Here is a 24,727-nt window from a genome sequence, read left to right on the forward strand (position 1 = left end):
CGGGGGTAGTTGATTTTGGTAGCCACGGGTCCCGTGTCTAACCGGCGTCCTCCTAGTGCAGGGGTCCCCACTGGACCTTGCTCCCTCCCAACGCTCTCTTCTCCCTCACAGGGCACACTGATGTCGGCAAACAGGCAGGCGATGGTGCTACAGGCTCAACAGCAGGTGGTCTTGGTGTCCTGTGTGATGTCCCCTCACCCAGCAGGGTGACTAGCAGGCCTTGGGCCCCAGTCTTGGTCACAATCTTGCAGAGCTTCCCCTTCTCATACAGCCCATCTGGCTGCTTAGCAGATGACAGATGCTTGGGGACTCATCCTCCCCTTGTAGTATTTTTCCCAACACCAGATGTGATTTTATAGTCTGAGTCTTTGAGGTTTTATGAAGGGGCTCTGCTTTTTTTTTTCAAGTGGACACCTCTCTCTTTCTTCTTTTCCACATGAAAGATGAGTGTCACAGCAGGCAAGACTCAGAAGCTGATTTTCTCACAGCACAGTCCTTGGAGTGACCAAAGTTCACACCAGGATGTCAGCCACAGTGATATGTGCATCAAAAGGTTAATTCATTACCTCCAGCCCTACTCTTTGATTCCTTTATCAGCCCCATCTCCCTTCCTGAGATGTGTCCAGGCCCCTTCTTTGTGATCTATTACTGAATCAAAGAGCAGTCTTTTGAAGTGTGAAGGGAGCCTCTTGCTTTTCCCTCCAGTGTGTGCCCCTCGCAGCTCGCAGGAATGCAGCAATACACAAATCTGTCTGGGTGGATTCCTCTCCTCATATCTTCACCAGGCAGGCCTGGGCTTCCCAAATGGTACCCGGGGTCCTTCATATAATGTACCATTGCAGGCACACTCACTTAGTGCCCGTTCACAGTACACTTTCGGTACAGCATTGTTACCTCTATATGTTGGACCCCTACATGTACAGATGCATTCAGTACACACTCTGTCTGCGTGCACTGACCAACCCTGAAGCTTTTCTATCTTTAACCCAGGTGTGTTATTTACAAACACATTCACCATGTGCACGCTGCACAGCACTTCACCCTTCATGTATTTTACTGCACACAAAACACCCAGGACATGCTCTCATTGCAGACACACTGCACAGCACTACATCTTTCATGTCATGTATTCCTCACAGGCACACATGCACTCATCACATGTACTAATCTCACATGATATGCACAGTACTGCTCTACCTCTGTTCTGTACCCTTCCCAGGCACACATACAATCATGCAGTCACTACTCCTGCGCAGCACTCTACCTGATACAGGTCAGGGGTGACTTAAGCACTCAGCAGCAGAACTTTTAAAAGGTGTGTCTCCAATGACACAGGGACTATTGCTGGTCTCTGCACATTGTGCTGCTACCACCACACGTCTGCTGCTTAAACCCTGGTGAAGGCTGTAGCCTTCCACCACTATGAGGATAGCGCTTTAGGTGACCCTGCCAGTTCAACAAGACTGCAGTCTGTGAGACAGGCCTATGTCAATGGCTCATGTGCATGATCCATGTTTACCCATGACAAAAAGAAATCCGCATTAGGGTTCCAGTCATTTAGGTACTCAGGGCAGGGGTACAAGTCACTTACCATGCGAGGACTTTTCTGTCCCAAAAACATCACTTTGGATATAACAATGTTTCTTAAGGCACCTTTTGCTATTTCCTTGTGTTGGGTTGTAAGTTTTGGTATTTATTGGTGTAAACTTTGTGAAGTCATGAATAGTCCATTTGAGGGCAGGGTATTGTTTTCATGTCAGGGTTATGTTCTCATTTATGTAGCTAACCCAGTGTGGCCACATTGTGGGGAGGGTGTTCCTGTTTTATTTCAGCAGATATATCTTAACTATAACTGTTTTATATTATATGTGTGTGTATGTGGCCGTTAAATATGTGTCAACCCGGCAAACTGTACAGTATGAGCAGTGCACATGTATCTGGAGTTGGTGAGTGTTATAAATGATAGTTGGGCCTATTTTCACCTTGGTTGATTATAATAAGAGGTCAATGAAAAGCTTCCACAGTACCCAAATTTGTAGACTGTATCCTTGACAGAGTTTTCTGAAGTTTGTTCAGCTGGTGAGGGAAGGAGTCCTCTTGGTCACCTGTTCTTCTAGGCCAACAGGTTTGTTGTCGCTGTTTGAGAGGCTCTTCCAGGTGGCTGTTGCCAGATGTAAGAAGGATTATTCCCCTATAAGGAGCTTGGGAGTATTGGAAGGCTGGCCGACAAGTTGGCGCATAGATTCACTTCTGAGTTGTTGGGGTTTGTTGTGCTTTGGACTATACATGTAATGTCTCTGTAGAAAAGTTTGTGGGGGGTGTTGAACGATTTGAAGCACACTGGTGAATGGACTGGAATCAGTGGGGATGTCCTGGGACTGCTTGGCTGAACTCTTAGTTTAGCTGCTGTTAGAAATGGGGTTTCTGACAGGCTAGTGTATGCTGGAGGTCAGGGCAAGTAAGTTACACACCAAAGATAACCTGTGCTCACTCCCTGTTAGCTAGGCAAAGAGCAGTCAGGCTTATCCCCAGAGGCAATGTGTAAAGCGTTTGTGCAACACACTCATACTAGCGACACAATAAATGCACCAAAAAAAGAGTCTCCACCGGTGCTTATATAAAAGATGTTTCTTCATTGTAGATATCATAGATCTAAAATGACATAAATCATACAGATGGTGCAAAAATAAATGCCATTACCTTGGTACCACTCAGATTCCTGAAGGCAAGGGTCAGAATACTAAACATTAAGCAATACCAAACAATGTAATTGAATAGATCATCTGCCCAAACAACATGAATTAGTGCAAATAATGCAGAAGACAAGTTTATATAGCAACCACTACATCATATGATACAAATCATTTGGGCATGAAATGCTACCGTCAGGCTAGAGGTGAAACACATAAACCACCAAAATTACACGGCAGTGCATTGGTCTCCAAATATCATTATAAGCCTATCCGAGACAAGGAATCCACGTAGGTTCAGTAACCCCTGCACTCCTACCAGCAGGGTTACAGTAGATTCCCGAGGCTAAATAATACGAGTGAATTCGATATGAAACGCTGGCCCCAGGAACTCCTGTGCATCTGTGATATGTACTAAGGTAATCCCAGTGAAAACCTTAGATCAATGATCTCGATTCGGGCCATCCGCGCCCCAGTTGCCAGTACTCATTCCCAGCATGGGGGACCGTCTCAGTGCCTCTCATTGGCACTTATCCCAGCGTGTAGCGCTGGAGGAGAAATAGGCGCTTGTCCCGCGCTGTGCAACAGCCGAGCGCTCACCCTGCCTTGATCGGGCCCAAGAAGGTAAGGGCAACTGGGCCTTGGTCTGGGGGAGGGGTGATGCCTCTTATACTCGCACATTCGTCAAAGTGATCATTCGTCAGGAACACCTATTCGGGCCCCCGCCTTGCTGGAGAAAAGTGAGGTTGCGTACGCCCAGGTGGCCAAATGATGAAGCATGACACTATTATGTGTGTGAGACCACCTATTCCGGAAGGAGGAACCCTTAAGATAGGTTCTAAACATAAGGTTTTCACAACCATGTCTGATTAGACTGGATCACGGCAAGAGTGGTTCTAACACAGGTTGGTCAGGTCTTTGTTTTTTTTCCCCATACTTTTTTGTGTTCATGGGTTTGAAATGCCAAGTCAGTGTGGCAAAACTGTGCACGCAGGCCCTGCATTAGCAGGCCTGAAACAGGTTTGAAAGGCTGCTTCTATAGGTGGCACAATCAGTGCTGCAGGCCCAATAGTAGCATTTAATGTACAGGACCTGGGTATCTGGTATACCACTTTACAAGGAACTTACGAGTACATTAAATATGCCAAGCAGGTGTAAGCCAATCATACCAAGTTTTAGGGGCGAGAGAGCATATGCACGTTAGCACTGGTTAGCAATGCTAAAGTGCCCAGGGTCTTAAAGCCACCAATAAAAGGGCCAGAGAAATGGCAGGAGAAAGGCAAAACGTTTAGGGATAACCCTGCAGAAAGGGCGATTTCCAACAGGTGCCCTCCCTAAATTTGTTATGTTGGCTTCTGTGCAGTTTACTACCACAGTGTTATTTTTGTCGAATGTTGCTGTGGTCCTGTAGATGGCAACATCTGTGAGAATGGATGTTAGTGTTGTGGTTGCCTGGTGTTGCTGCGGCTGGATTTAATGATGCTGTTCGTATGTTTTTCCATGTTTACTGTGGGGTTTCTGGTTACTTGATAGATTTTTGCAGGAGGCCAAAACATGGCTAAGCCATAGCATTTCAACCCCGTGGCCACGCTGTCAGTAAACCACCTGCTCTTTTATTTTAATCCCTCTCCGGGGCCTGATGCTCCACACTTGGATGCTGCTCAAATTTGCCTCGGGGGAAAAATAACATTTGTCCTTGAAGGCTTTTGATAATGGGAATTTTAAAGTAGGAAGTGATGGCAAGGCAGGACTGCGGGTTGAGAGAAGCACTCGATAGCAGACACTGAAAAATTAGAAGACCTGCCTTCTGTGGCCAATGCCATCCATCAAGCTGAAGGCTGTCACTTAGGAGCTCTCCCAAGGGGGGGCACGCTGACGCTGCCTTTCATTTCGTCCTGTAAATGTAAGCGGTGTGCGGCTCTGAGGCGTAGCCTTTAGTGGATCTGACCCTAGTGTGGGAGAATTTCAAATACTGGGAAAGCAAGGGGGGGTGATTGGGGAGTGATGAGACAGTCAGTATCCCGCTGGACGAAGCAGGATACCTCACTCGAAGTAGGAGATGAGATATTATTTGCAGGGTAGGAGGGTGCAAGCAGTGCTTAATTTGTAAATTAAAAACATGCCGGTGCTCAAAGCTCTCTTCTGAAACACGCGGCTCCTGTATTTAAATGTGCGAACACAGAATACTGCGCTAGTAATCCTGAAGCCATCTCGGGCCTCTTTAATCCATTTACAGCCAATCCCTGCCCCTTCAGCTCACTCTTGCAGCTTTCTGCTTTCTCCCTGTCTGACGCTTTTTCGTTTTTCTCTTCCTCCGTCTTTCCCATATGTGTCTTTAGCTCACAGTAAATGCCTGAGGTAGAAATATAAGTGCCTGCCCTTAAAAATAAGAAACCACCAGCTCAAATTAAGCACTGTGTGCGAGCCTGCACGCCGCCATTTACGTCTGCTGTGACTTGCACAATAAGCAATGATGCTAATAATTATGGACAGTGGGATAAATGGTAACATTCTCAAGGGAAAGCTGTGCTTGAAAAGGACAGCGTGCACGTCAGAATAGGTGTCACGATATAGCAAACATCCCAAAAGGGGCATTCTGTGATCGCAAAACTCAGCCTGACGTCATCAAAGGAAGGAACGTTCTGCAGCCTCTTACTGTTAATGACTGGAGGTGAATCCGGATTGTGGCAAGATTGCTGGATTTTTATCTGTTAACTGTGGATCACTTTCAGTGCACGACACGTGGCTTTTTTTTCTTCTGCAAATTTAAGAAAAGTGGTTATGTGCCTTCGAAAGCCATGGCGTTGAGGCTACTTCGGGCTTCACTCCATCTGTCCCTTGGCATTGAGGTCACTGATGTCTTTTAAATACAGACTTGAAGATGAAGTAAACACTTTCGATCATTTCCACAAATGTGCCACTTACTATTTTGTTTCTTTTACAAGTGAAGTTCCTAAATGTGAATATCATGGACAGGACCGGTCAGGCACAATGTAAATAGTCACATTTTGTTTTGTAGCGCTTAGTGCTGCTGTGGAACAGTTTTTAATTGTGTGGCAGTATCAATTAGTTTATAGGCATCCCTAATGTTTGCAACTAGGTGACCTAAGGCGTGGGGTTTAACCCCTTCGCCACTATGTCTCCCCAAAGTGCTGATCCCTTTTTTATGGCTATTCAGGGTTGGTTGCGCTTAGGGCTCCATAACTTTGCAAGGTATCCATGCAAACTTTACACTCTTTTTTTTTATTTTTAAACTTGGGGATTCCAAAGATACCCAGGGTGTTTTTGATTCCCTGGAGAGGACCGAGGAAAACAGGCAAAATTTAGCCACATTTTGAGTTAAAAACAAAAATAAAAAATAGGGGAAAAGTGCCTGTTTTTTGTCCCTAAACATGTCTTCAATGAGCGGTTTGCTGTTCTAAAGTCCCCATCTTCCCAGCTTACAGGAACATGCAGAGCTGAATCAAAAAACCTAATTTTGTTCCACAGTTTTGCCATTTTTCTAAGACGTAGCCTAGTTTCTGTATTTTTGTGCTCTTCCCCCTACTTCCAGTTTGTGGTGGAAACCGGTGTGAAACCCAAGGGGATTCTGAAAAGCTATACGTTTCTGAAAAGTAGACGAAATTCTGAATTTACGAAGGGGTCATATATGTAGATCTTTTAAGGTTGTCTCAAGGAAAATAACCGTCGAAATAAAGAAATATTGAAAACGAGTAGGAAAAAACATCATTTGTGACAACATTTTCATCCGTAACTTTTTGTCACGATGGCCGATTGACAAAAGCAATATACCACCATGTCTGCTAGACTCTTCCGGTTGCGGGGAACACATTTTCCTCACGTTTCTGTGATGGAAAATTCTAGAATCTGCGGGGAGCCACAAACTTCCTTCATGATAAAAATGGTACCACTTTTGTGTGGGTAGACGTAGTACCTGCAACAGGAAATGGGCCAAATGCACTATGGACGCAACGCATTTTCCCACTGAAAACTGACTCTGTTTTTCTGTGGGTAGCTCAAGGTTTTGGACCCTAGCTCATCTGGCACCTAGGGAAACCTAGCTAACTTGTACCTTGTTGAACACCAGATAACTAGGGGTATCCTGGGTGGGCTGTCTTCTGTGACATTCCCCACATTTTGGTACCCAGAATACCTACCAAACCTCAAACTTTGACTTAAAAAACAAATTTTCTTCACATTTCTGTGATAAAAAGTTCTAGAATCTGCGGGGTGCCATAAACGTCCTTCCACCCACCATTGCCCTAGTCTCCCTATAAAAATGGTACCTCATTTGTGTGGGTCGATCTAGTGCCTTCAACAGAAACGGCCCAAAACGCAACCTGAACACAGCACATTTTTCCACTGAAAACTGACCCTCTTCTCCCAATGTGGGTACCTCCTAGGTTTTGGACTCTAGCTCAGTTGGCACTTATGGAAACCTAGCCAACTAGTACATTTTTGAAAACCCGATAACTAGGGGCTTCCAGGGTGGGCTGTCTTGCATAGCTCTCACCACATTTTATTACCCAGAATTCCTTGCAAACCTCAAACTTTGACTAAAAAGAGGTTTCCCTCACATTTCTGTGACGAAAAGTTCTGGAATCTACAGTGAGTCACAAACTTCCTTCTACCCTGCATTCCCCAAGTCTCCGGATAAAAATGGTACCTTACTTGTGTGGCTGGGCTTAGTGCCCGCACCAGAGCAAATGAATCCAAGGTTAAGGAGAGTCCTTTGACAGGACTTTCATTGATGTTCATTTGATCAGTTTGTGTCACAGGCACTAAAACCAGCCACGCAAGTGGGGCAGCATTTTTATTGGGACAAGTGGGGAAACGCTGGGTGGTGGGAATTTGGAGGTTTCCTTCTGATTCTGGAAGAATATGGCACAGAAATGCAAGGAAAATGTGTGGTTTTAGTCACATTTTGAGGTTTGTATGGCATTGTGGGTATTACGACATGTTGGGATCCATGAGAGGCACACCACTCTGTATTCTCCTGGGTGTCTAACTTACGAAAATGTCTAGAATTGGTAGATTTTCCCTAAAGACAACGTACACCTTTCACGAGTTAAAATTGTAAATTTTATTAACAAGATATTTCACAAAAATGAAATACATGTTAATAATTGAAAGGTCAAAAGACTTACAGTCCATTCACACATTTTCCATGCGTGACACACACAAGACCATTCCCACCGCAGGCCCAGCAAATTGCAATACTCACATCAACAGACAAAGTAAAGACAATGTGCACCCTAGCAGAGAAAGATAGAAAAGATAAATATTACTGCACAACCAACTATTTATTACCCAAGTACACACACATACTGGTTGGATTTGGCACGAGGGTGAGTGAAAGGTTCAAAATGATAAATTTATTAACAAGAGATTTCACAAAAATGAAATACACTGTTAATAATTTAAGGATTAAAAAACTGAACCAGTGACCTCCAGCTTCTGAGTTGTAAAGCTACGACATGGCACCAACCACTTTAGAGGCCATTCACACATGTTTCATGCGTGACATGCACAACACCATTCATACCACCAGCCATGGGACCAGCACATAACAACACTCACAACAACAGACAGCGCTATTCAAGGGCACATCACTTTCATTCACCCACAAGACTGACAGCAGTCACACTTGCTGGCAGTGTGTGTGGGCTGGCGTTTGACTAACAGTCTGTGTAACGACCAGGAGCAAGTCACACATTGCCAGCCAAATTCAAGCTCTCACACACCACCAGCCAAGTGCCAGTCCACGCACACTGCCAGCCAAGCGCCAGTCAATGCACACTGCAAGCCAGCCACACGCCAGTCCAGGCACACTATCATCATATTTTTTTTATTTTAACAAAAAAAGAAAACACTAACCAATTGGAAGTAGACGCAAAACTATAACTACAAACACAAGAGCTTTAACTAAATACATCACGGTAATACCAACTGTGAAGTCTGAACAAAAAATATAAATGATACAGAACAGTCAGTTCACTTTTACGCTGACGGTTGTTCCCAATAATACTGTTGCGTGTGGTACAATTTAAAACATGCAGGCACACATAACACAGGATTGGAAGGACACTCAGGTCAGTACATACAACTCTTCTTCTGCACGCCTTTTTAGACACAGACTCTACATCTCCTGCAGGTAACGTTTTTTTTTTTCCTTTCTTTTTTTTTTTTTGGCATGGGAGTAATGTAATCGGGTAAGTGTCTTTCTTTCACTTTAGCCATGTCCTCCACCACTCCAAATCTAGGAACCATTGCCTGTTCCACTACAAGAATGCTGCCTATCACAGACTGCTGAAACTGAACAAATGTCATCTTTGAATCTTGATCCTTGAATACAACAAGGGCATTGAAGGCTGCTAAACGGAACAAATGGCTAGCCAACTTCTGATACCAAATGTAAGCCTTACGAACAGCAGTGTAAGGTTCCAACCTCTGATCTGCTCTAGCTACACCACCCATGTGCGTATTGTAGTCTAAAATGCACACAGGTTTGGCTGCCTCAGCAACCTGACCCCAAACAGTCACAGGTGAAATACTTTAATCATGAATGGTGTCAGCATGAGGACATTTCAAAGCTAGATGTTCATCACTTCGCAAGGCACTGAATTGTCCCCTCTGAAGCGTTTTCCATCCAAGGTCTTTAGGGTAACCTTTATGATTAGAGCAGGTTGTGCCAAAAGCAACACTGTCCACTTTGAACAATTCCGTGAACAATTGCACACCAGTGTAGAAGTTATCTATGTATAAATGGTGACCTTTGTTAAAAAGTCCTCTACCAAGTACCCACACAATTTTCTCACTAACTCCGAAAGTGGACAGACATCCAGAGGGGTCAGTAGTGGAATCTACCAGTATACAGCCTGCAATTATAGACATATCCAGTGCTACTCTCAGACAGATGATCATGGGCAGGCCAAATCTTGAAGAGACTGTCACAATCATTGTGATCTTATGGCAATGCTGAAGCATCATCAACAAAATGCAGCATCGGAAGAAGAAAATGACACCGATCACGAATCATGGTTGCAGAAAATATAGACATTTCCATCAGGGGATTAGTAGACCAATATGAAGACAGCGACTGCTTCCTTATCAAGCCCATCAAACATGTTAAACTCAAGAACTTCTTCAACTCGTACAGATTTGTAGGAGTCCACCAACCAGCTGCAACACCAGTAAAGGCAGGCAACACCAGCTGCACCATTTTTAGGGTAACCCAGAGTTCAGCACTTCCAATGAGAAGCCTTTCAACTCCACGCTGCAATCCAGATGCCTGTTTCTGCACTATTGGCACATCAGTGTCCTCAGAAAGAGGCACTTCCTCCGCACTGAGAGTGGCTTCATCATGACATTGCTCTTGGATAGAAAATTTACTTCCAGAATCTTGGACGTCCTCCTCTGCCTCAGATGCAGAGTCAGTCTCCTAATCGTAGTCAGAGGAACATTTCAAAAGCATATCAACAAAATTGCTGAGCAGTACTCCTGCAGCTAGCCATAATCCTTACTAATAAAAGTAAAACGACAAATAAGTCAACAATAATCAACACTGTGTAAAATAAGTGATGCACAAAGTGTGGCTTTATCAAACAGAAAGTAAAACCACTGGCATATAGCAATCTGGATGGAAAAGTCAAGCAGTACAAAGCACACATAAACCTATATTCTCAAATACGATGCCACTCACTTACTAGAGACAGCTAGACTCAGGATCACCTGCCGCTACTCTGCACAGACACAGCAAGGATCAACGATATCCCACTAGTAAGGTAAAATAAAAGAAAATTGCACACAAGACAACACTATACACATTGTGCACAAATCCAAGGAAAATTTCACACACAATAAACTAAGTATGCTGCTAATATTACACCATTTACTAAAAAAACAATTCTTGCAGGGCAACGATATACATTGGGAGTAAACACTACAAAAAAATGTGTTTTTACCAAATACATGCAACCACACAAACTGCAGATCTACCAGTGTGGAAACTTCAAGCAGGAGTCGCAGCAAGTGAAAACAAAAGTTTTGCACTAGACCAAAAAGGAGAAATAAAGCTTTACGATCACAAATGCAAAGGATGACAAGAAATAAAACATTATTAAGCATTTGAAGTCTGCACATCGCCAGGCAAGTGCCAGTCTACACACACTGCCAGCCAAGTGCCAGTCTACACATACCGCCAGACAAGCGCCAGTCTTCACCCACTGCCAGCTAAGCCCTAACCCACACACACTGCCAGCCAAGTGCCAGGCCGATCGATCTTAAAATATGGCCGATCTGTCCTCAAAGGGGGGCAGAAACAGCCAAAATACATGCCACCTAATAAAGGGGAGCAACCCTTGCCCAAGGGGCCGCTCCCCAACACGCCCAAATAATTTACTCCCTGGGGGCAGATTTATTAGACAACCTAGTTTGGGAGCAACATCGACAGACATTGGCTGGACTGATGAGTACATTCTAGGGCTACTGGTTTCTCAACCCATGTGGAAAGGGACCAGTGTAACAAATAAGCCTTGGAAGGGCTCTGCCCCTATCCAGTTAATTTCTGGTCCACTCTGGTGTCCCACAAAGGAATCCCAAGCATTTCCATCCTTTTTCTCTACCCTCAGTATTGATGAAGAACCAAGATGTTGATCTTTGCTAGCTTGACATTTCATGACATTGAGCCTCGGTGTCAAGTGAGGACAGTGGCATTGAGAAGAAGCCCTCTCTTTATCAGGGGATGAAGAGCCACGACATAAAAGGGACAACAGGACCTTCTCAGACGAGGGCCATGCAGAAATTACTGCAGGAGGTTTGTGCAACTAAGAGGACCAAGCAGCCATGTGTACCCAGATGCTACATACACCAGGTGTAATGGTATGAGGGTCATGCAGATATGTATCAGATGATGTTAGGAGAGACCTGGACAGCTCTAGAACCTTGAGTGTGTGCTCAGTCCGGGACAAATGGGGAAATTATTTTGCAAGGTCACGACCTTACTCCACAGTGGCAAATGACATCTGCTACACAACATGATGCCATACCTTATATGCTTATCGTCAAAAGAGCTAACAACAGTTGGTCACTCTTAACGCTATAAGAGCCATGTCCTTACCAGATCCATGATACCGCCTGGATAGATGTAAACATTTTGGTAATGCAAAGTACACTATGGTGTCAGGGTGACTTAATACTTTGGAGACTTATGGGGCAGTCATGAGTTCATGAACTCCATCATCTATAAAGGATCAGAGACTACGAGAGTCAAAATTCTAGAGGATCCTTAAAGATCCTGCGATACCTCACCACTGCAGCTCAGTGGGTGGCTTACGCCGTCAAATCTGGGAGCCAACCTAATCCTAGGTTACACAGGCTCTGTGTGGACTAGCTATCAGAAGGACACTGCCCAGCTGAGGTCACTGCAGTTGAGGGTGTCTTCATAGCTTTCCAATAGATAATATATCATTTCCCCCACCAGAAACAATACTAACCGCACAGCATAGGTTTTCAGATTGCTGGATACAGTAGAAGCCCTTTAGTAGGTGTCTAGGCAGGCTTCCTCTTGCAAGTGTCATGCCACTTAGTTTTACTGCCTGGTTCTTTAATCTGTTCAAGTTCAGCATCTCCACTTGTGTACAGCCTGTTGAAAACTTTCAGGAGGCTGTACGCTTATGGTTCGAATGGTGTTGATTCTGTATCCAATATCTGTCTTCAGTCTTTCATCCATCTCAGATTCATCTTCTTCGACCAATTCCAACGTCCATATCACATTGACTAAATTGACCCTGAATGTTCTTTTTACATTATAATTTATAAGCCTGCTGTCACAACACGCTAAAAAGACCCAATCTGAGCATCTTCTATTCTGTACAGTGTGTCCAGTGGAAAAAGAGCGGTCCAATCAAACAACAAGAGGTTTATGGATCTTTGGGGACATCCTTCCCTCCAAGGATTTGAGCATTCTTTCCTCAGTCCAGTGGGCCCTGCCATCGTTCCCGATGATAAAACTGATCACCTAATGATTATTACATCAGAGAGGAGACCCATTGCCACACACTATCTAGGTTCCTATAAATCCACAGGTGTATTTCATAGGGTTTGTTTGCCTTTCTACATTGTTACTGTGGTTAGAAGTATACTTCAATTTTGGTCTTTCTTTTTTCTGTTCACTTCTCTACAAAAGACCGATCATTTCAGATGTGATGTCCAGGAAGAGTCATTGCTAAAAGACAAAAGGCACAAAGAAGTGTTTAATGAAGAATTATGGCACAGACGTCTTCTCAGAGGCCACCAGAAGGTCGGTACATCCTTGTTGAGGAGGACAACATTGGATTTGGTTTCCTGCTGCATCCTTACTTCTTCCCGTATGGCGGCTCACCCATGCCTTGCCACCGCAGCCTTGATACTTTCTGAGGTCGACTGCTCTGTTTCCAGTCTGCGACTCTCCCTCCTTGCATGGCCGCCTTCATTTCTGAGTCTTAATGTTGTGACCTGTGATGCTGTGCTCTCCTCCTTTTCACTCGCCCAGTAGTCTTTGGCCAGGTGCTTTCCTCCTCCCCATTAGCGGTCACGGGAGCTCCCCTGTCCCTCTGCCAGGGCAGCATCCCTTCTGCTGGGCAGTGTGAGGGCGAGAGGTAGAGAGCAGCGCCCCTCGACACTCGTGTTATCCTTTTAGGTACACTTGGGGTGCTAGAACTCTGCCGTGAGCTCAGTGGTGTTGGGTGGGTGTGGTGCTTGCCAGAAATGCCAGTGCAGGACTTGACACGAACTGTGAACTGAGCTTGAGAGATAAATATATTGCTCAAGGAACAGGGTTTTCACCTGTATCCTCTCAGGGATAGCTCAGCTGTCCAAGACCTGGTCCCATAATCTAGCGTACTTCTCAATTCAGGCTCCATTGGAGAATGTCCTGGCCCTTGAGTACATGTTTACTCTCTCAATTGACTGAATATTTACCTGTGACTTACACAATGTCACTTACTGGGCCAATCTTCCTCAACCCCCTGTCCCAAACACCTGTGATCACCACCCCCTCCCCCACCCTTGGAGATGTAGCACGACACTCGTATATCTGATGTTTGATGTTACATAAGAGGTGGCTCCCTGGTCCATTGCCAGTGTTTGTACTTTCTGGGTCAGTAGAAGGCCTGCTGTTTGGAGTAGTAAACTGTGGGATATGTGTTGTCATTGGGAGAAAGGATTGGCCTTGATGTCTAGAGCTAATGTTTGTCTGCTAGCTGATAACTCAATTTTAGCAAGACCTTGATCCGAAGGATTCTTGGCCTTTATGGACTGGAGCTTGCAAGATATGTGTAAAATTCTCTGATGCATAAAGCCTACACCTATATGCTCCTTTGATCTATGATTCGTGATGCTCAAGCCTGCAAAGCCGTCCTTCTAGGGCTGGTTCACCCATCCAGGCCAGAGTCTGTAGGTCTGGGTGGCTAACGCTATAGGTCCGCTGTCTAGAGTTTTGCACGGACAGATCTGTGTGGTGGTTTCTCTGAGTCCTGTCTCTTGTGGCTGCTTTGTTCGCTGAGGGCTTTTGTAGGTTTGGTGATCCATGGGTAACAGCTATGCAGTAGTTGCTCTGCTAAGCCTGACAAGTTTGCGGAGCATGAGGGACAGCTCTGCTGTCTGCCAACACGGCCAGCAAGTTCTGTCTCTCATCATGGCTGTCCGCTGCAGGGGAACTGGTGCAGGCTTTTGGGTCTAGGAGCCGACTCAGGTGCCACATGGTGCTGGTACACAGTGCTACACACATTTGTTACACCTTTGTACTAGGTGTGGGCGTAGTGCCATTTCTTAGTGCAAAGATGCCCCTTCGCGTCCAAAATGGACCAGAGGATGCACTAAGAACTAGAGCTGAATGCAGAACTCACTCGCACTCACTAAATGTGGTTTTGGAATAGAATTTCCCCCCAATTTACTCCTGACATTTAGAGCTAATTTCTTAGCACAAATTCACTCTTGCACCCAACATTGACCCCAGGATGCATTTTTCGCTAAGAAACAGCGCTGAATGTAGTAGAACACAAATATTGAGCAGCCGCTCGCAAAATTCCTCCTGCTAATTTCTGTTAATTATGCAAGGAGAAGTAATTGTGTAATGATCGGTAATTCCGCATCAAAGAGAAGAGTAATGTGAAATTACTCCGATTACTCCAACTTCATTGAAATTCCACCCAGGCTTAATTTCTACCTAAAACTACCCACTCCTGAGCCTCTCTTGTTCCTCCCACCTGCATCTGCTTTTTTTTTTCTCTCCGGAGGGCCTCAAGCTGCTCCTCTCTCACCCCTTAGGGCAGAGGTCTTAAAACTGGGGGATGGTCCCCCCCTAGGGGGGCCTCAAGTGGTCCCGGAGGGGCGCCAGACTCTGGCCAAAAGAAGCATTATACAAATAACAGGCCTTTGTTTTAAGCTGAAGCATGTTATTGCATTTTAAAAAAGGTAACAGCATTTAACTGCAATGTTTAAATAGGACTAGACATATTTAAACATTGCCATGTTTGTAAAATAATTGTGAAAAATTCTGAAAGGGGGGGCCCAATGACTTTTATTTTTCAACTGGGGGGGCGCGGCATTAAAAAGTTTGGAGACCACTGCTTTAGGGTGTAGCATCAAAGTCTAGGCCTGTTTCTTCACAGCCCAGTACTGCTACCTGATGAAATGTAGCTGCTTCTTATGACGTAAGCTTCGTGCAGATCGGATGCACTTGCAGCCCGAGGCAAGGTGTCCGCCGGCAGCAAACCCTGGTCTCTTCTGCCCTCGTCTCAGGTGAGGGGGCCGGTGACATCTTATTCAATACTTCACCAGAGCTAAAGGATTGATTTTATCAGTGTTTTTAGATGGGAAATACTTCCTTTGTTTGCGTTTGTTTTACTTAACTGAAAATGTAATTTCATCATGATAAGTGCAGTAATTAAATTCATGCAACCTCTCCTCGTTCTCATTCTGGCTTCCATAATAATAGTCGAATGTATTATTCTTTTAGATCCAGCCTCCATCAAGAGTCCGACAAAAATAAACTGACCTACAGCTCCCACAATGCAACATTCTGCCTCTGTGATGCTCCTTGGCTGCCCTAGTGTGTCTCTTCCCTGTAGGTGGAGCTGTATACTGGTTTATACCAGTAGTTCCCAAAATGTTGGCTTTTGTGGACCCGCACTTTATCATTACTGGAACCCGGGGACCCCAACAGGATCATTATTGGAATCAGGGGACCCCCACTGAGTCATTACTTGAAGCCAGGTACCGAGGCCTATATATTGTGGATGATTTGAACCGAAAAACAATACAGAAGCAAGCATTCCATCAAACACACACATACACAAATGACAACACAGATTATTTAATTTGCAAACAGATAAAATAAAAAAAATGTAATAGGAAGATTGGAGCATTTATAAATTCAAGGGAAGCCGCGCATCGTCCATGGTATATTCTGTTTGATACACTCGCGCTGCTCCCACGAATCAGTCTGAGGTTACTAATTAATTTTTAGCCTCCAATTTCAAATTTGTTCACATTTACAGTATGTTTAAAAATGTCAGTTGTACATTTAACCACTTTATGAACACTTTATTAATCTGTTATTAATTTTCTAAGCAGTCTCAGACCCCCTGAGGAGGCTTTGCGGACTCCCAGGGGTCCCCGGGCCACAGGTTGGGAACCACTGGTTTAAAATGGGATTTACGTCAGCAGTGCTGCCTCGTGTGGCCTTTGAACCCATTTTTTCTTGTTCTAATTTTATACATATCTATTTGCGTAAATGTTTCACAAGATGATGGAAATGTTGCTTTTGGTTGTTATGTTGTTGTATTGTTTTGGGACGTTCCCTGGGTATAAAAAGGGTGTGTTGGGGGGAGTATTCCGTGGCCCGTGCCTGGGCGAAGATAGTCATTATTCATGAATTTATCATATTATTATATGGGTCACTGCCGGCCCAGGTACGTCATCCCCAATCCCAGATGTTGAAAAAGAGTCGAAATGTATTTTTGCCTGTTTGCAATACGCAGAGCGGGCTCCACCGCGACAGAGGGCGAGCACCCCTGGAAGTAGAGGTTTTCTAGGTTACTACTCAAGGAACAGGTCGTTAAAGAGGCCGCGTATTTTTTCGCATTTATCCAGAATCTGCCGGGCTGGTGGCCGCCTTGGGAGATTTCAGGACAAAGTTTTGTGCCTGCTTCCCATCTGAATAAGATTGATTTGTCGGGAGCTTGACGTGTTAAGTGCTTTATACTCTGCTTGAAGTGCTAACCCCTGTGTTTGTTTCCCCCACAGTGCGACCCCCCTTCGGGCGACGTTTTCCTCCCATTTAAAGTCCCTGCCCGGCGTTAAGAAGCGGCAGATATCACAGCTGGAGGTGCCAGTCAAGCAGAAAATAGAAGAAAAGGATGAAATCCGAGGCTTAGACAAGCATGACCCGTAAGCTTTACTTTTATGGGGGGGGGGGGGCTCTTTAGCTTGTTTATCATGACCAGTAGTCCAGAAAGCTGGGGCCTGCCCTGCAGAACAGACCCTTTAAATATGCAGTCTTGGCTCCTAGTTAGTCGTGCATCTGATTGCTCAGTTTTCATGTGCTGTTCTCTGCTGCCATCTTGTGGTAAATAGTTTTTCAGTGTGTTTTTTTTTTTTAGACAATTATGTGAGCATTATTAGAGGAACTTTGGCACCGCCCACGCGTCGGGGGTCAAAGTACATGTTTTGTTTGAGCAGTAGTTGTGTGCTACCACATAAAGTGTCTGCCTTACACACAGCAGTGATCGCTTTATTTATCCAGGCGCCTCAGCTTAAATTTCAGGGGCACACACATGACACTGTAATGTTGTTAGTATCTCAGATAGCTCGACAATTTGTTATTTTTGTCTGGCAGCAGTACAGATGGGAGGAGGCTCTGGCTTGAAAGTGCAGTGTCACATGACCTTTTAACCTACACTAGTATTATTTTATAGTTCTTTGATACCACACAGTTATATTAATTCTCATACTATTTACTTGTAATGCTTCACATTATCGTACAAGAGCCTTTTAAAGTCCATACAGAAAAGTTTGCAGTGTTTTACCGCATCATCAAAGTGTTCTTTGCCAGGTAGTTTTTCATGGGATGATTCCAGCTGCAGGGCAAGTGATACCTCCCAGCTCACTGAAATGCACCCGAAGATGAAGGCTGGAGAAAATGTTGAGTGAAGTGGATGTCTCTCTGGAGTTAGCCAGCTCCAGTGTTAAAGCACGCGGTGTCTGAGGGAGCAGAGAAGGGGGAGGGGTACCCGACCATAAAAAAACTGCTCATAGACGGTGTCGTCACTTCCGTCTCTTGCTTCCACTGTCAGCAACTTCGCCAGTAGTCCCATCTCCTCCCTAGCCCAAGAGAAGAAGCGACATCTGTGGCCAGTAGACAGACAGAAAAATAAAAACTGTAAAGACGCATCTTTACCCTTCCTTTAGGAAGAACACAGCAGGCACTTACGAAGTGTGGCCTTCAGACTGTGCCAGTGAACTTGTATTGTAGCGTCTACCTAGTGTGGAAGCGAAGGGACTGAGAATAGTTCTGTGACCAAACGTTTAAGAAGGCAGCAGCAAAACCTACAGAGTAATAGCAACTTTTAAGATTTCTGTGTCTGTGCCTTGGTGTTGCCACAATTGTCAGCCAAGGGGCAGCTGCACATGTTCTCTGTAGATAGGGCCTTATTGTGCCAGAATGTCAATGGTGCAAGCATGAGCATGTCCTAAGCGCTCCCCATCTCACTAACAGACATCGCGCCCCCTGCCCTCAACCAAAGAACGTTGCATGGCCTCCACGAGGAATTTAATTTGACTTTTCATCTTTTGTGTAGCAAACTGAGGCTGAAAAGGGGGAAAGTGATACACAGAGTCTGTTGTGGTGAAAGATTGCTTCTCAAACAGTAGATTACTGATTCCAAGAGTGCTGAGCTGGTGTCTGGACCCCATTGGGTGGCAGCACTAAGCTGCTTATCTGGGAATATTGATCTGAAACAATGTGTCACTTTGGAGCACAGGTCTGTGTTGAGAACGCTATGCAATTGTTACTGTTAATAGTGGAGCATATTTAATACACTTGAAAGAAGATCTCTGTTTAAGGAGATAAACAGGGGAAGGAAAATGTGTGCAAGTTCTACATTAAGTATCGGAGCCACTGGAATTATGCAGTTTTGCTGCCTGGCGATTTCCACATAATTTTAGATTTACCACACTTGCCACATGATTCACCACTCATAATTTGCAGATTTCAACAAAAACACGTTTATAGCTCAAATAGACCAAAGGCTGTTTTTTTTCATTTTATTTTATAGCCCCATACGTGCTCCCATGCATTAGCAGACCTTGTAGCAAGGTTAGTAGGCCACCTTTCGTTACTGATCCCTCTATTCTGGTGTTGAACAGGTACCAGTGAGAACCACTTGATCAGACAGTATTAATGTGTATTAAAATTACAAAATTAAGAAATAATAATGCCACAGATTGTGCTGTATTGTTTTCTTTTTGTTACCACTTACTCAACGTCGATGCATAATTTAGTTGCTTCATGGTTTCAGTTGCCCTGGATGTATTTTGTATGTGACGTGAGGTATTTATATAGTCATTTCTAGGGTTTGTGTTTCTTTGCAGTACTCTCCCTGCTTTCTCTCCATCACTTGCATTCAGTGACTTTAGTCCGGTTCTGTTTTAAGAGCTGTAACATCAGTACTGCATCTGTTCTGTTTTTGTAGTCTGTAAGTGTGTATTAGTAATGAATAGATTGATGGGTTATGAAGTGTAATTGGTGTGGCCCGAGCTCTTGACAAAGTATTTAGGTGCATTCCAATGTAGTTGCATTTATATTAAACGTCTTACCCACAATGAGGCCCAGAAGCGCATTTGCAAATGGTTATCACACTACTCTGAGTGCTGTGGATGAAAGAGTGAATGTCACACACTCTTTAAGTTCTGTGGGAACCAGAGTACTGCTGCTATCATCTTTTGTAACTGCGCCGATCTGTGAATTGGAGAAGTACATGGTGCGAGAGAGCATGCTTAAGCATTACAGGCTGGTGTCTGGATGGACAGAAACTGCTTGAGGTCAATGTGGCTTAAATGCAAACAATTTTGATTTTAGTGCTCATCTACCATAAACACCCTAAACACAGGACTGTACGATAGAAGTGTGTAGAGAGGTGGATACCTGCCAGGTTTGGATAGTCTGTCATTCAGTTTCAGCTGCAATGAAAATGAGCTTTCAAATGTTCATACTCGGTTGTTCTTTTGGTCCATAGAGATTTCCTTTGTTAGAGAGCAAATCTACTAGTTATTTGTTAAATCCCCAGACTATTTTGACCTTAACATCTGCGGCTCCATAGTTGGTGCGTCTAAGAGTTTTGATTTTATTGATCTTGTCTTACATCTTGGTAAATTCTTCCTTTTGATTTTCTTGATTGTAAATTCTTCATGCAGTTTCAGCTCTGCTCTCATGCAGCAAAGTCATGCAGAATTTGAGGTACGCTCTAAAGTAATGGGACATGGTGCTGATACATGTGGCAATGGTCCACTGGTTGACTTTAAGGAAAAGAAACAGTGGTAATAATTTTGAGGCTGCATAGAAACCATTCTTAGTCATAGCCATTTCTGGCAGCACTGGTGAGAAGCCAGTGTGTGGCATCTTCAAAACCAGAGTAAAGCCCAGCCAGAGTTGAGTGCATCTTCCCGGCTTTATCCACTAAGGAAACTTAGGGATAGTCTGTAACTGTAGACCTCCTCAAAGGCATCTCTGCCAATTCTGCACTGTTCTTAATGAAGGGGAAACAATAGGTAGTCAACAGGCAGCCACAGAATGTGAATTCAAAGAGTCCTCGGCAGCCAGGTGTAGCTTGTTGCTGAGCAGATCTACAGAAAAAGCTGACAAAAGAAGTAAAGCAGTTTTCATCAGTCTGTATTTACCTGATAGGGCTTAGACCAGCATGGGGCAGAATGTGGATTCCTTGGTGTCTCTCAGACAGGCGACTGGGAACTACAAGTGGAATGTTAATAGAGTATTGGGTCCTCAAGGCAACATGAAAGGCTTGAACTACATACCCCAAGATGGAAACAACCCATGGAACTGATGAATATTATCTGAACCATGTGCACTAAATCTGTCACAACCCAAACCATAGATATTGGACATTGAGTTATGGACCCAATACAGGGGAATTGAGTGTGTTTTTGTGTTTTGCAATGGGAGAATTTCTAGTTTCCACACCCAGAAGTGAAGGTAAAAAAAAGTCTGCAGCACACTAGAGCCTCAGATGACACCAAACGTACGCCTTCTGAAATTTTGCTGAGGGGACAGCAACAGTAAACCCAAGCAGTATCTGCCCACATTATGCGTACACCCCAGCACCAGCAATGCCTTGTGCTCTGATGTCATTAGATAATCTGTAGAATACTCTTAGTGGTCTCAGTGTCGGAAACAGTGAGGGGGAAAAACTAGCATATGGCACAGCTGTCTGCGCAGTGTCAGGACTTTTGTCCGTACCCAGTGAAACCAAGTAGTAGATTTTCATGAGCAGATCCATGTCTCTCTTGGAAAAAAAGGTTAATCAAAGGCTTGCAGATGCTCCCTTGGGGTCTGCATATGGAGGATATGTAAAGTGAATCAGGCGTCACCCTCTGAAGGTGCTAAAAAACTGTAGTCAAACCTGGGTCGGACTGTGCGGGCTACGATTTCCCCCCTTTAGTAGGGCCTTTGTTCCCCTATGCAGCTGGGCGGGGTCGGGCCTCGAGATCTGAATGTAAAATGCAGATGAGGAGCAATGTGCAGGTCCCTTTGGACACTGGCGCTGGTCCCAGCACTGTTGCAGGCCATTGACAGACTGGCGGAGAAGGGTATTTTGGCTGTCTCCCACCTTTGGTGTGTGGTTTCCAGACTACAGTGCACTCTCAGCTGTTGGAGGGGGGTTTTCTTCATCTCAGGAGTGTAAGGGAGGTGGCCATGTTTTTTTTTTTTTTTTAAAGTTTTTCATGACATTGCAGAAGACTACCAATGTTCAAAATTCAGCTTGGTAACTTTTTTTTTGCTAATTAATTAAGAACACCTTAGCAATGTTACTTTTCCCTTTTAATTAGTACTGTTTTACCCAATTGAAGAAAACAAGTGACTAAATCAGCAAATCGGTTCTCACCCTCATGCAAACATGGGAAATGTTTGTCATAAGTACAAATGTAATCCTGCAGCTGCCCACATGGAAGAAGTTCCCCTAGACACACAAAAGGCTGCTTTTGAAATACCTTTGGTTCTTTGGCATTGGGAAGCACATTTATTTATGTCACTAAAGACCGCTCAGTTTTTTTGCTCGCCCTATCTGAGAGTCGCAAGGAGGCTCCTGGAGATTTGCATTTGCATCATCAGAGGACTTACCGTCTGCGCCTATTTGTTCTGCATGCTTTATAGAGCGTTATCTGGCTGGTTAGCAAAATTAATATTGTTTTTTTTTTTCATATTAAAACTTTCACACGTGAGTTTAGTTGTTTAATTCCGGGGTTCAGTCCCCTGTTTTTGCAATGTAAGTAATGGGCTTTTGCCTTCCTTTTTTGCATTTTCATTAAATTCACCATCACTGCATCTCATTATTAGCATCTATTATGTGTATTGTGCCCTAGGAGCAGAGCAGGAATCTAGATGCAGTCATTCTCTCTCTGCTCCCATCATATGCTTTCTGTTGTTCCTTCTGGTATTTGTTAATGAGGGGAATATCTGTGAAGAGCGCGGTGGCGGCTGTTTTCATCTGCCTAATGCTCTGATCCCCCATTAGTGTTCAAGCCAAGAGCAGAGTGACACAGGGGGCCAGAAAGGACCCGTCTGATCTTAGCAGAATCCCCTTAACAACCCTGGGAAAAAGCTCTCTGCATGTCTGAAGCATTTAGGTTTGGGGGACTTTGCACTGCACAGATGTTCTTGCATCTTCACCAAGTCGCGTGCTGTGCCCCACATCGATTTTGGATGGTGGGTGTCTTTGGATTAGCATTAGTGGTGCTTCGGTGTGGGCCTGTGTGTGTCTTTAAGGTAGGCTGTATGAGTGATCAATTCATAATCTGCTGTTCTTTATTGCTTCTTACAGCTAGATCTGTGGTGTACAAATAAAATACAACATAGACAAGAAATCTAAAACAGCCCAAAACATGGTTTTTGTAAGTGAGCAGCCTTCAAGTAAACTGAAAATAATCCATGCACGCTTGAACCCCTGGCAGTTTGGGCTGGACTGTTCCCATGGGCTGCAGGGTCAAGACTGATTTGCACATGGCTGTGTGCCACCTGGGGCGGCTGGGTGGGCAACAAATGATGGATTCCGGCCCACATCTTTGACTGGGGGTGAATGTCTGACATTGTTCGGCATTCAGTCCATCATCTGTTCTTTTCCCGTTTGCTGCCCTAGGGTCAGCGCTACAGGATGCATGTCTAACCTGAGCCCAGCCAAACTTAAAATAATGGTTTGAGCACCAGCCAGTGGCATCAGTGCCAGATTACTTTGGTGAAGCCATTGCATCCCCCACTTCCTCTTTCTTCCTTTTCCGGATTGCTGCACTTGGGGTATTCAATGTGAGAACCAGAGTATGTAATATTTCATACCGTCTTTGTGTTTCAGATCCAAGCTGTACATGGTCGACCTCGAGTCGGGATTGCATTATCTGCTGAGAGTGGAGCTGGCCACTCACAAGATGTTGGAAGGCGAGAAGCTTGAGACATTCAAGGACTTCATTGCAGTCACTGCTCAGGTGTGCATATGTCCCTCTGTTGTGTGCCTTTGCCCTGCTATGGTGTTTGTGTACAGCAAAGTCAGTGCCTTAAAAATACAATCAGACAGATCCTTTAGATGCATAAAAGCAATTACAAAAGTATTAGGACTGCTTCATAATAAATAGTTCTGATCATAGACATAATGTGGTTTTATTCTTTTGAGGAATGTCGAAATGTGGCTTCTCTCACAGTTAAAGCTGCAGTGTTCTTGTTTCCCCTTATTCACAAGTTTTCCGTCTAGATGCAGAATTAAAAAAATATAGAGATTTTAAATCATTTATGTTTTGTTGTTGAATGAGCCTGCAGAGGGGTCCCATCGCCTTGAGTTTCTTTCTCCCATTTGCAAAATTATTTCTGTGCCTTATCAGCACTGATAATGGTGCTCATGAGTCATTGTCTTCTTGCCTGTAGGCTCACCTTCTGGAATGAATGAGAGATGTGGTCCCTTCCTACAGGAGTGATTTCCTAATCCAAGTACTGTTGCAGCACAGCAGTCACTTTTAGCAGCCAGTGGTCTGACTAGTTCTGCTCTAAACTGCAGGGTTCGCTTCCACTGATGAATCCTCCAGACTGACTCATTGCCTGAAACCCTGGATTAAGTGCAATTATTGCTGGCTGTGGTCATTTATTTAAGCATAAATGTCTCTGTGCCAGGACCAGCTTTATTCCATGAGGCCTGATGCTTACCTGTACGAAAGCCAGCTGCCCTGATTTATGGTAAAAAACCACAGACTCATGGCTTGTAAATCCAGAGTAGCACCTTGGGGGAATTTACTTATCAGAGCAGGGAAACAGTTGTATTCTATTCCACTGTCCTCTGGGGTATAAGGTTGCCTTAGAGTAAATGTCATATGGTTCACCCCTTGTGTAAGGGAAGATAGAAATGTTTGAATTGTGTGGCCCTTAGCATTGATGCACTGTGCTTCTATGCCAGTTTAATTGTGCCCTCAGCTTTCTAGGCACGTTTAACACCTTTCCTTTGCCCTGGAGTGTAGCCGTACAGCCATGTTTTCTTATAATGGACACTTCTACATGCACATTCCTCACCTCATGAATCTTCCCTCAGGCACCAGACTGCTTTTTGGAATTTTGTAATAGCTCTCATGCACCAATGACGCTAACATGTATTGTGCCACGGTGCCCTGTAACCACCTGTTTGATGTAAGTTTTTTCTTTTCTGTTTTATTTTCTCCATACCCTTCAGCACAGATCCAATATCCTCTTTTCTGAAGTTGTCTGTGGGTTTTCACGTTTTACAGTGTTA

General features: G+C 44.4%; 1 protein-coding gene across 1 annotated transcript in view; it reads left to right on the forward strand.

Annotated features, from left to right (window-relative positions):
* The window catches only part of QSOX2 (quiescin sulfhydryl oxidase 2), a 214,702-nt gene that overhangs the window by 124,023 nt on the left and 65,952 nt on the right, over nucleotides 1-24,727 (forward strand). Inside the window, exons 7-8 of the mRNA XM_069241624.1 lie at nucleotides 16,977-17,120; nucleotides 23,312-23,441. Of these exons, the coding sequence (XP_069097725.1) occupies nucleotides 16,977-17,120; nucleotides 23,312-23,441 (274 nt within the window). The remainder of the gene's footprint in view (nucleotides 1-16,976; nucleotides 17,121-23,311; nucleotides 23,442-24,727) is intronic.

This window comes from Pleurodeles waltl, chromosome 6, assembly GCF_031143425.1.
Source record: "Pleurodeles waltl isolate 20211129_DDA chromosome 6, aPleWal1.hap1.20221129, whole genome shotgun sequence".
In the NCBI taxonomy this organism is placed as follows: Eukaryota; Metazoa; Chordata; class Amphibia; order Caudata; family Salamandridae; genus Pleurodeles; species Pleurodeles waltl.